We start from the raw sequence: 11,214 nt of genomic DNA, 5'->3' as shown, positions 1-11,214 counted from the left end.
CCGTTAGGCGGCGCCAGTGAATTTCTATCAAGATGCGCGCTGCGAAATGGGACAATAATAAAGAAGGAACGTATCACGGTGTTTTGCGATTAGTTGTCGCAATTGAATGTAATAAAATGAGTAAGTATTTCAGGTCGGTGTTTCCTGTTAAAAGGTGCCGTGTCGTCGCGTTTCCGTATTGCGATCGTGGAAAAAAGTCTTTATTTCAAAGCCCGCCGCATGTGGGTGACTTCAGCGAGTCTGGTGATGAGAGTAAACGTTGAGTAGGGGAGATAGTTCCCGGATTATTTTGCGTTTAGTGGACCTGCCTGGCGTGCTGTGCAAATGTCAAATCTGATTCAAGATTCAGGATTTTATTTGTCACATGCATGGTAACAGCAGTACAACGCGCAGCGAAAAGCATCTGTGATGCAGCTTCAGTCAGTAAAATATCCCTGTCATGACTGGCAGTAATATTGCTGAATTTGTGTATTCTGTCCTGCAGGCGACCCTCCACCCCTCTCCGCCCTCCGCATCTTGGTGCCACCGCTGCGTCTCATGTCCGCGTTCCTTTGGCAGGTTGCTCAGCAGCAGAACCTGGAGCATTATGGCAAGCTGGAAGAATTTGTCACGATGGTGACGAAGACGGTCCCGGGCCTTCTGAGCAGCAGACAGAGAGGGGCGCTGATTATGGGACTGAGAGCGAAGGTGAGGTCATGGATGAACGGGTTCTTCCTCGTGTGGACGGGCGAAAAACAGAAATGGTGCTTGGCTGTTGTGACAGATGATGCTGGAGATGTGCAGAGGGGAGCTGCCCGTCGACGTTCAGACTGTCAGGAGTCATCTTAATCGAATTCAGGCGTCCGGAACATCAAAGGTGGCTGAGATTGCCCGAACCTCCGTATTTCTTTTTATAATGTGACTTTGTGGTAATTGTTGCTGCTGCCTAGGTGCGGGATTCGGAATTGGAGAGCTTGCAGGCCGGCCTGTTGAAGCTCGTGTTAAGTCTGCTGGAGGATCCAAAAGGAAGGGAGCATTTCTTCCAGGTCTGCCCACAGAGCTCTCGTTCTGTGTTTTAACTCCTTCATGTATCTTGTGGTCCACCGTTGTGCCGGTCATTAACGTCTCCATCGGGTTTTCTTGATGCAGGAGGTGTTTCCTGTCGAGTATGGCCCTGACTTTGACAAAGCCTTGCAAGTTTTGACTTGCTTTTTCCTTTCAAGGCTGGAACAGTTATTTCCTGTGCCCAGTTTTAAGCAGGTATTACTCAAAGTGCACGTTGCTTCATGCATCCTGTCTGGAATTGTCGTTTTGGAACTTTATCTGTGTTTTCCCAGGTTGCTTCTTGGCTGAGCCGCTCCCCGTCTGGCTTGCAGGAATATGCTCAGGCCGTCTGCCAGCCAGACCATCTGCGGGGTCTGCTGCAAAAAACGCACGGTGGACCCTTAAATGAAACCGGTATTTAAAGTACATTTTCCCCTCAATAACCCAGAGTCTAACCTCTTCAGTCTATGAACGTTTGGGAGTTTTTGTTCGATTATCTGTTTGAGAGCTGTCATGGAGTTACATAATAATGAATGAAACGATGTATTGACAGCGCTCCCCTCAGTGGTAGAAGACAGGATCATTTCATCTCTGTCACGTCCTCCCAAACCCGCTTCCATCCAACGGCTTGTGCACTCTGAACCAGACTTCGTGCTCGGTTCGCGAAGCCCGTCTCGCCCAGAGCAGAACTCGCCCATCAGCCCGAATGAACACGGAGGCTGTGAGCACAGTAATGTTGAATTCCCAAGCGTCGATTATGATGATCGTGATGAAGAAGATGCTGGAAGGGAGCAAAGCCCAATGGCTGAAGCCTTCACAGATATAATAGAAGAAGGAGATGCAGACATTCCAGAATCCGAGAGGACCGAGTGCCTTTCTGCTGCCATCCCTGATCAAGGGGATAGTGTTTCTATTCCAGCTCTTCAGTTCATAAAGATGCCTTCACCTCCAAACTCTCAAGAGATTATAACTGAGCCTCACTCTGGGACGGGAGTAAACGTCAGCCTGGCAGATGTTCAGGAAAACGGGACATTTCAAGAAGGGTAAGGTGGTGTCTGGATGAAACATAAACTAGGGTTGGGCATATTCTAAATGAAAGGAATATTGTCAAGCAGTTTGAATATACTTTAATTTTATATCTGCATTGGCATTATGCCTCTATAGTTTGTAACTTCACATTACTATTAATATCAATAGTTGGTTTATTATCATCAATTGTCTTATTATTGACAACTTAATTACTACATGGCTTTTATTTACTAGCCTTCAATTTTTCCAGTCTTTCATTTACGGCATTTATCAGACGCCCTTATCCAGAGCGCCTTACGATCAGTAGGTACAGGGACAGTCTCCCTGGAGCAAATTAGGGTTAAGTGTCTTGCTCAGGGACACAATGTGGGATTTTAACCTGGTTCATAGGCTACCACCCCCTTTCATATGCCATCTTTTCCAAAGTTTAGAAGAATTGCTAATTTGCGGTTGAAAACACCAGGTTGACCAGTCATCCTGTCCAGATGATGTTAACGTTGTAAGTGACTGGTGACTGTTAACAAATGAAATATCTGCATAAATATAAAGTCCCATCATCAGGAGCACTGCAGTGGAATGCCGTGGAATACCCAGATGCGAGTCTTCATTTAATTATTGCGAAAGCATTGACATTTTGAAATTCGCACTAGTGGCATCAGTAAATGTGGGGTTGAGTACATCATTATTTCTTGCTTTCTTATTTTCTAATTCATTTTTCTATACAAATTTTGCGCTGAAAGTTGAAAGTTCGTTTTAATCCCCTCAGTGTCTCCTGTGAGCTGTCGGTCACGTCTGCGTCCCATGTCCCTGAACACGATGAGAACGGTAAAGAACAAATCAACTTTTTTTTTTTTTTTTAATGTTGTTATTTTCATGTGCATTTCCAACACTCATTATTCTACATTCTGACTATTGTGGACAGGAACCGCGGCTCGTCCCCAAGCGGAGAACGCCGCCCGCTCGGCGTGTCTCACCACGCGCGCACGCGTCCCGTGGCGCGTCGCCAAGAAATGCCCTCAGTGCGGAAAGTGCTTCACCTACTACTCCGAACTCGTGAGGCATCTGAAGAGCCACGCCCTGGTCGGGCCTTGCAAGCTTAAACTGACTTCCCAAGAGTCGCACAAAATCAGGCGCTTAAACGCGCTCGTCCAAAAGTGTCCCAAGTGCGAGCAGACGTTCGGCTCGGTGGCCAAGTGGATCAAGCACCAGAAAGCCCACCAGGACAAGGCGTCGCTCCGGTGCTCCTGCTGCGGCAGGGAGTTCAAGTCGCTCTCGGGCCTCCTGAGCCACAAGCGCGTCCACGACGCCAAACCGTGCTCCTCCGAGCCGACCCCCAATAAGAAGGCCGCGGGCGACGCCCGCCCGGGCCGGTGCCGCTTCTGCGGCGGCGTCTTCCCCAAAGCGCACGAGCTGAGGAGCCACCTGAAGACCCACGCGGAGTACCGGCCCCACCAGTGCGACTGGTGCGGGAAGTGCTTCGCCTGCTCCTCCAGCCTCCTGTCCCACCTGTCCAACCACACGGGCGAAAAGCCGCACCTCTGCACCCACTGCGGCAAGCAGTTCTTCAGCAAGTCGCAGCTGAAGTCGCACCTGAAGTCCCACTCGGGCGAGCGGCCGCACTGCTGCGCGTACTGCGGCAAGCGCTTCTCGCTGCTGGGCAACCTGACCGTGCACACCAGGATCCACACGGGGGAGAAGCCGTTCCGCTGCGGCGCCTGCGGCAAGGGCTTCGTGTCGGCCGGCGACCTGCAGGTGCACGCGCGGAGCCACACGGGCGAGAAGCCGTACCGCTGCAAGGTGTGCGAGCGGGCGTTCGTCACGTCCAGCCACCTGGCGGCGCACACGCGCATGCACACGGGGGAGCGGCCGCACTGCTGCAAGGAGTGCGGCAAGACCTTCACCCGCAGGTACGACTGGAGGGTGCACACCAAGACTCACGCCGGGATCAAGCCGTTCACGTGCAGCGTCTGCGCCAGGAGCTACACGCGCTGGACGCACCTCAAGAGGCATATGAAGAGTCACGCTGCTGCCATTTGAGGTTTTGCGCGCTGTTGCTTTACGAGAACACCTTTTTTTCCGAATGTCACTGTACCATGAATGTACTTTGTAAGTGTGCAAAAAAAAAAAAAAAAAAAAAGACTTATTATTTTCACAGTTTTTTCATTCTCATGAGAAATTTCCATGTGTATGTTTAGATGGGTGTACTTGTAGTGTGAGTTAAATGGATTCCCTTTTTTTAAATAATAAATACACAAAACAACTCATTTTTTGCATTCTTTGTTATTGTTGAATCCCAGAAATAATGTTCATTAGTAATGGTAATTTATGTATCATGTGCAGTGGTAGGGGCAGTGGTGGCCTAGCGGTTAAGGAAGCGGCCCCGTAATCAGAAGGTTGCCGGTTCGAATCCCGATCCGCCAAGGTACCACTGAGGTGCCATTGAGCAAAGCACCGTCCCCACACACTGCTCCCCGGGCGCCGGTCATGGCTGCCCACTGCTCACTCAGGGTGATGGGTTAAATGCAGAGGACAAATTTCACTGTGTGCACCGTGTGCTGTGCTGCTGTGTATCACATGTGACAATCACTTCACTTTGTTGTATTATGTGCTTGAAGGCTAAATACACAAGGTGTCTGATGTTAAAGATGCATAGGGAAGGTGAAAAGTACTAAGAGTAAGATTATTCTTATAATAATTGATAATTGCGCATCTGAGTGGATGTGGTAGCAGCCTTGTTGGTAACACACTCGCCTATGAACCAGAAGACCCAGGTTCAAACCCCACTTACTACCATTGTGTCCCTGAACAAGACACTTAACCCTGAGTGTCTCTCCAGGGGGGGACTGTCCCTGTAACTACTGATTGTAAGTCGCTCTGAATAAGGGCGTCTGGTAAATACGGTAAATGTAAACCGACGCTGGATCCTCGGTCAGGACTTTCTGATCTCAATTCGCCATGAATTCATCCAAACTATTCACCACCGCTTGGGGGCGCTATTTCTCACGCTTGTTTCGTTAGTCTCACGCAATTCACCACAGAGGAAGAGGGAGGTCGCCCACTTCCGGCATGTCGAGCTGGAAGAAGGACGGCAGGATGCTGACTGCCCGAGTTTATTTATCCGTCTAATGGTCGCCGGGTTCGTTTTCTGGCTACGTGCCGCGAGCAGGCGACATGCAGACGCGTCGTTTGCCCGGAGAGGGTGAGTCCCGTCGCCAGAACGCCACAACTGCGCGCTCTCCCCCACAAACGCGGTGGAGTTTTATTGTTATAATTTTTTATTTCATTTACTATTTTTCTCCATGCTGCTGAATAGTCTGTCGCAAGAGGTTGGTTTTGGTTTCTAGTTGTTTGGAGCTGATGTTATGCATCATTTTTTGCAAACTCGACAGAAGTAAAGTAAATTGCACTATAATATAATATAGAAACTGTTGGGTTGTGTGACATGACACTTGGGGTTTTAGCTGAGCGATAACCATGCCTGCTTCATCAGGCCTTCCTCTCTCCACGTTGCGCTTCCTGACATCCCCGTTGCGGCTTCTCTCCTCCGCCGTCTGGAAGATTGTTCAGCAGAGGGACGTGCTGAATTATGGGATGCTGGAGGAGTTTGTGACTTCAGTCACTGAAAGTGTTCCAGAGCTGCTGAGTTACAGACAAAGGGCCCAACTGGTTTTGGGCCTGCGGGCAAAGGTAAGGAGAATTCCGTCTACACAGACCAGCAGAATAATATTTCTGGTGTGTTGTGGTTTACGGAAGTGCCGTAGAGAAAATTTCCCCCCTTGCAGCTGATTCTGGAGCTGTGCCGCTCAGAGAACTCACCTGATCATGCGGCCATCCAGCCCCACCTGGAACGGATCCGAATCCCGGCTGCTCTCCTCGCACAGACATTGGTCAGTTTATTTTTGGATGTCATATCACACACCATATGACCACACAATTTTTTTTTTTTTTAAATTATGATTTCTTTAATTTTCAGTAACTTTGCTATTTATAATATATAACTGTTATTATAGCTGTCATATTGTCTTTTTATATTAGTAATGGGTATGTCTCCTAATGAATTGAATAGTCTTTGTTGTACTTTAGATAAGGGATGTGGATGTTGAAACGTCAGAGTCCAATTTCCTGGCCCTTGTCGAAATCCTGTTGAATGACCCAGTCGAGAGGAACATTTTCTTTCAAGTCAGTATGACCTATGAAAAAAAACAAGATTGTTCTGTTAGAAATATGAGTGATTGTCGTATTTTCTTTTTTCTCAGGAGGTGTTTCCTGTGGAATATGGTGCAAAGTTTGACTCTGCGTTACAGAAACTGATATGGACCTTTGTTACCAGGCTTGAGGAGGTTCTTCCTGTACCAACTTTAGAAATGGTACAAGTACTTTTTATATGACAATGTAATTATCATAAGTGGTTTATTTTTGGTTTCTAATAATTTCGGAACACAATATTTATGATGTTTGCATATGTTGAAATCACCCTGAATCAGGAAGTAGTCTGTTTGAGAGCTGTCAATCAATCCCCTCGCGTCTTAAACCATTAAAAATTCACACCAACAAAGAATAGTTTCTCTTCAAGATACTTGTTATATTTTGTGTAATCTATTTCTTTATTTAAATCCTGAAAATTGACCTTTATGTGGAAAGACTACAAATTGCCAGATTAATTTGTGAGAATTATTGGCTAAATGTAGGGCAAAATTGCTTTATACTACTTTGATGTTCTGTGCATTATGTATCTGTTTACACCCTCATGTTGACTAAGGAACATAATGTGCTGCAGACTGCTTCCATGCTCACTTCTGCTCCAGCTGTAATGGAAGAGTGTCTTGAGGTGCTCTCTCATCCCCAAGATCTCCAGGATTTGCTGTATCATCACAAACATCTTGAAAATGTAAATTTTTCATGTAGGTATTTAAACTTGCTTTTGTACTTTGTACTAATATGGATCTTAACTGTCGTGTTAGATTATTTATGACAATCTCTCGTGTTCCCTCACAGGTGCATCCCCTCTACCCTCCTCAGACCATGATTGCATCTTCTCTTGTCTTTCTCACCCTCCTCTGGTCCGAGTGGTGATTGGCACTGAGCACAGGGCATCCGATATTGAGCTCGTCTCCTCATTTTGTGAAGAGGTGCAGGCAGAACCTGACGTGAGCATGTCCACCGAGAAAGAAGAGGCGACGGTGAACAAAGGAGAAAACGATGTCGATGTGGTGGAAGAGGGGGTTGGAGAAGGAGGAAGCGATGTCGATGTGGTGGAAGAGGGGGTTGGAGAAGGAGGAAGCGATGTCGATGTGGTGGAAGAGGGGGTTGGAGAAGGAGGAAACGATGTCGATGTGGTGGAAGAGCGGGTTGGAGAAGGAGGAAACGATGTCGATGTGGTGGAAGAGCGGGTTGGAGAAGGAGAAAGCCTTAAGCAGGTGGAGGCTGAGCAGCAAATGGAAACAGTTCGCAAGGCTGCAGAGACGGTGGCCTCTGAGGAGCCAGTAATGGCAGAATTAGAAAAGGACGAGCCACTGAGGGCAGGTGTAGTAAACAGAGAAGAAGCCAGTCCAGCTGACAAAGGTCTTACTTTTAAAGAAGATGAGATTATTGTTCCGACTGACAAAAAGATGATGGATGACAAACAGGAGGAAGGTGGTGCGCAGCTCGACCTGGTAGAAAATGAACTGATGAAGGACCCCCAGCCATCAGAGCAGAGAGACGAAACAGTCGAGCGTCACGCTGACACTCGGTCAAGCCCACAGGACCATGCGGACGAAGAAGACCTTTTGCAGATAAGCACAACTTCTAACATCAGCCAGCCTGCAGTTAAGCTTGAAAAACTAGACATTACGGGCAGACCGCTACCACGCTCGCAGCTCAGGAAAAGCACCAGGGCTCGGACCAGAAAACTGAAGCTCCTGTGGAGGAAGAACCGGGGCCCAGAGATCGCCTGGTTGGAGCCAGAAGAACAGTAAGGAGGGGGGGGGCACAGTTTGCTGAAATTATTTAACTTTCATTTCATTTTTAAAAAAAATTTTTTTTAATGGTCTCTTTCTTTTCCAGGAAAAAAACTTCTCCCAAAAATGTGTTTTCAGTTGTCATTCCGAGTACAAGAGGTAAAAACATTGCTACCACCAACGAGGCAAATTAATAATATTATTGCATTACTCTTACAATTGATATTGATTATAATCTTATTATTATAGTAATTATTAGTAAAATGATATACAGGGTTGGCCATTTATATGGATACACCTTAATAAAATGGGAATGGTTGGTGATATTAACGTCCTGTTTGTGGCACATTAGTATATGTGAGGGGACAAACTTTTCAAGAAGGGTGGTGACCATAGTGGCCATTTTGAAGTCGGCCATTGGATCCAACATTTGTTTTTTCAATAGGAAGAGGGTCATGTGACACATAAAATTTATTGGTAATTTCACAAGAAAAACAATGGTGTGCTTGGTTTTAACGTAACTTTATTCTTTCATGAGTTATTTAAGTTTCTGACCACTTATAAAATGTGTTTAATGTCACCAACCATTCCCATTTTATTAAGGTGTATCCATATAAATGGCCCACCCTGTACTATGACATTAATATATTAAAATGTTTTAATCACATTAATTATTTTTAATTATGGTATTACATATCTTCTGTAGGTTGGGGTGAGATGCCTCCACCTGTAGCTTTTGCCTGCTCCCAGTGTTCGTTCAGTGATGGTCAGGAACAGAACCTGCACAATCACCTCATGCAGAACCATCCAGAAGAGCACCAGAGACTTTTGGTAGCTGGTGTTCACGGAGCAGAAGGCCCTGAATCACCCAGGCCCAAGGCTTGCCACAGGGGGCCCTTCAGAAGGTTTGTCGTGTCAAAGATGTGCCCAGTCTGCTCAAAAACATTCAGCCGCGGCACCGACATGAGGAGGCACCTGAATTCTCATTCTGGTTTGCGGCCGTACAGGTGTGGCGGCTGCGGAAAGAGGTTCCAGCACCTCTTCGACGCAAAGCGGCACGAGCAAGGCTGCGGTGTAATCCAGGCTCCAACCAATCTAAACGGAGAACGGCCTGAACCTCAAGAACACCAGCCTCTCAAGGAGGACGCGGACGATCAAGAAGATTTCCAGGACGGCAAAACGTGCTCCTTGTGTGGACTGTGCCTGACTCGCGCCTCCGACATGGCGAGGCACATGAGGTCGCATTCGGTGGAACGGCCGTACGAGTGTGCGCAGTGCGATAAAACGTACAGGTACCCGTACAATTTAAAAAAGCACATGGACTTCTGCCACGGCCTGGCGGACTCGGAAGATCCCGACCCTCCGAGCGCCAGTGACAGTCCCCCGGAGGCGCGCGCCAATGCCGAGGCGGAGCGCGGTTGGCCTGCAGAGGCCCTGTTCTCCAAGGTGTGTCCCACGTGCGGGAAAACGTTCACGAGGGCCACCGATATGAGGAGACACCAGAAGTGTCACCTGTCCCGGCGCTTCGCGTGCCCCAAGTGCAGCGAGAGCTTCCGCTACCCTTTCGACCTGAAGCAGCACCAGCGCGACGTCTGCGGCGAGAGCGGCGGAGAACGGTCGGTGGAGGCCAGGTCCTTAAAAATGCATTTCACCTGCGACAGGTGCGGCAAAAAGTTCAACCAGTTCACCAAGCTGGAGAGACACAAGCTGCTGCACGATCAGCCCAGGAAACCCCCCAAACGCTTGCACAAGTGCGCCAAGTGCGCCGAGATGTTCCGGACCCTGTACGAGCTGGGGAAGCACCAGCGGTGCCACTGGGGCGACGACCCGCTGCGCTGCACCCAGTGCGGGAGGCGCTTCTCCAGCACGAGCCACCTGACCGGTCACAAGCAGGTGCACCTGCTGGTGTGCACCCTGAAGTGCACCATGTGCGAGGAGACCTGCACGGAGCTGCCGAGCCTGAGGCAGCACTACGCGGCCGCCCACCAGGTCAAGCGGGCATACCCCTGCTCCCACTGCGAGAAGAGCTTCACCGAACTCTGCTCGCTGGTCCGCCACCTGCGGGTGCACACCGGCGAGCGGCCGTACCGCTGCTCGCAGTGTCCCAAGAGCTTCATCTCGCCGTCCAAGCTGCTCCTGCACGAGAAGGCCCACGCGGGCACCGCCAAGAGGGAGCGGCAACACCTGTGCCACGAGTGCGGCAAGTGCTTCTACACCTCGGCCGAACTGACCCGGCACGAGGTCTGCCACCGGGAGGACCGGCCGCACACCTGCGCCCACTGCGGGAAGAGCTTCAAGCGCCTCCGCAGCCTGACCTCCCACATGGAGAGCCACTCGGACGAGCGCGTGGGCCACCCGTGCTCGTACTGCGGCAAGCTGTTCAGCAAGCCGGGCGCGCTGGTCCGGCACAACCGCATCCACACGGGCGAGAGGCCGCACGCCTGCGGCGAGTGCCACAAGCGCTTCCTGACGCACTCCGAGGTGCAGAAGCACATGCGCTACCACACGGGCGAGCGGCCCTTCAAGTGCGCCCACTGCCGGAAGAGCTTCACCCAGTCCTGCTACCTGACGGCGCACATGCGCACTCACACCGGCGAGCGGCCCTACGCCTGCGGCTTCTGCGAGCGCCGCTTCGCGGACAACGCGCACATGAAGCGCCACCTGCTGATCCACACGGGCGAGAAGCCGTACGTGTGCGAGCAGTGCGGCAAGGCGTTCAACCGCAAGAACCTGCTCAACCTCCACCTGAAGGCGCACCTCAGCAAGTAGGAACGACACTGGACCGCGACGCGTTGCATTTGTCGGACCAATAAAGCTCTACCAGAATTCCCGCGTTTTTCCGGCCTTCGTTTTTAAAATAGCGGAACGTTTATTCCGGTCGGGATGAAGGCGGCGTTCGTTAAAAGCCGTGCTCCAGGTGAGGCTCGAACTCACAACCTCGGCATCGCTCCGCTCCGTACTGTCGTATAAGTACCGCGCGCTAACCGATTGCGCCACTGGAGCTGACGGTGGCCGGCGGAGGAGGGGTACGGGCTGCCGGAGCGGTGCATTCTGGGACGAACGAAGCGAGTTTCCACGCACGGACCTGCGCGGCGGCGTCACGCGTGTGTGTAAACCGGGACACGGACCGGTTTTATGAGCTGAGGAAGATAATATCCATTAAAAAAAAAAAAAATTAATTATGAAAAGAATCTGGACAAAAATTGCCGTCATATGCAGCGTA

At 49.9% G+C, this 11,214-nt stretch overlaps 2 protein-coding genes and 1 non-coding gene across 6 annotated transcripts; 2 read left to right on the top strand and 1 right to left on the bottom strand.

Moving 5' to 3' along the window:
* The first annotated feature begins 31 nt into the window (after positions 1 to 31).
* LOC114764545 (zinc finger protein 3 homolog) lies at positions 32 to 4,171 on the top strand. Of its 2 annotated transcripts, none has more exons than XM_028954247.1 (9): positions 32 to 120; positions 485 to 687; positions 764 to 856; positions 930 to 1,025; positions 1,129 to 1,239; positions 1,317 to 1,437; positions 1,577 to 2,066; positions 2,819 to 2,877; positions 2,975 to 4,171. In XM_028954247.1, the coding sequence occupies exons 1-9, from the start codon at positions 33 to 35 to the stop codon at positions 4,087 to 4,089; spliced, it is 2,376 nt and encodes a 791-aa protein (XP_028810080.1). In that variant the 5' UTR covers position 32; the 3' UTR covers positions 4,090 to 4,171. The 2 variants fall into 2 exon arrangements, with proteins under 2 accessions (XP_028810080.1, XP_028810081.1); XM_028954248.1 differs by having other exon boundaries at positions 55 to 133.
* Positions 4,172 to 5,097: 926 nt separating this feature from the next.
* Positions 5,098 to 10,821, top strand: LOC114764539 (zinc finger protein 160-like). Of its 3 annotated transcripts, none has more exons than XM_028954238.1 (10): positions 5,098 to 5,251; positions 5,543 to 5,739; positions 5,835 to 5,939; positions 6,136 to 6,231; positions 6,309 to 6,419; positions 6,830 to 6,953; positions 7,048 to 8,005; positions 8,098 to 8,150; positions 8,698 to 8,896; positions 8,999 to 10,821. In XM_028954238.1, the coding sequence occupies exons 1-10, from the start codon at positions 5,224 to 5,226 to the stop codon at positions 10,758 to 10,760; spliced, it is 3,633 nt and encodes a 1,210-aa protein (XP_028810071.1). In that variant the 5' UTR covers positions 5,098 to 5,223; the 3' UTR covers positions 10,761 to 10,821. The 3 variants fall into 3 exon arrangements, with proteins under 3 accessions (XP_028810071.1, XP_028810070.1, XP_028810072.1); XM_028954239.1 differs by adding an exon at positions 5,366 to 5,378 and having other exon boundaries at positions 5,124 to 5,251; positions 8,698 to 10,821; XM_028954237.1 differs by having other exon boundaries at positions 8,698 to 10,821.
* Positions 10,822 to 10,900: 79 nt separating this feature from the next.
* trnai-uau (transfer RNA isoleucine (anticodon UAU)) lies at positions 10,901 to 10,994 on the bottom strand. Its single transcript has 2 exons — positions 10,957 to 10,994; positions 10,901 to 10,936 (listed from the first exon to the last, which is right to left on the bottom strand). It is a non-coding gene; the product is annotated as a tRNA-Ile (tRNA).
* Between the last annotated feature and the right edge of the window lie 220 nt (positions 10,995 to 11,214).

This window comes from Denticeps clupeoides, chromosome 15 (assembly GCF_900700375.1).
Source record: "Denticeps clupeoides chromosome 15, fDenClu1.1, whole genome shotgun sequence".
In the NCBI taxonomy this organism is placed as follows: Eukaryota; Metazoa; Chordata; class Actinopteri; order Clupeiformes; family Denticipitidae; genus Denticeps; species Denticeps clupeoides.
This window is presented reverse-complemented; position numbering and strand designations above follow the sequence as displayed.

Bases quoted from the DNA above. Each gene is read 5' to 3' on its own strand.
- LOC114764545 (XM_028954247.1), top strand. From the start codon at position 33: ATGCGCGCTGCGAAATGGGACAATAATAAAGAAGGAACGTATCACGGT. The intron at 1,240-1,316 runs GTATTACTCAAA...GTGTTTTCCCAG, and splicing joins CTGTGCCCAGTTTTAAGCAG to GTTGCTTCTTGGCTGAGCCG. The intron at 2,067-2,818 runs GTAAGGTGGTGT...TAATCCCCTCAG, and splicing joins AACGGGACATTTCAAGAAGG to TGTCTCCTGTGAGCTGTCGG.
- LOC114764539 (XM_028954237.1), top strand. From the start codon at position 5,224: ATGCAGACGCGTCGTTTGCCCGGAGAGG. The intron at 5,940-6,135 runs GTCAGTTTATTT...GTTGTACTTTAG, and splicing joins CTCTCCTCGCACAGACATTG to ATAAGGGATGTGGATGTTGA. The intron at 8,006-8,097 runs GTAAGGAGGGGG...TTTCTTTTCCAG, and splicing joins TGGTTGGAGCCAGAAGAACA to GAAAAAAACTTCTCCCAAAA.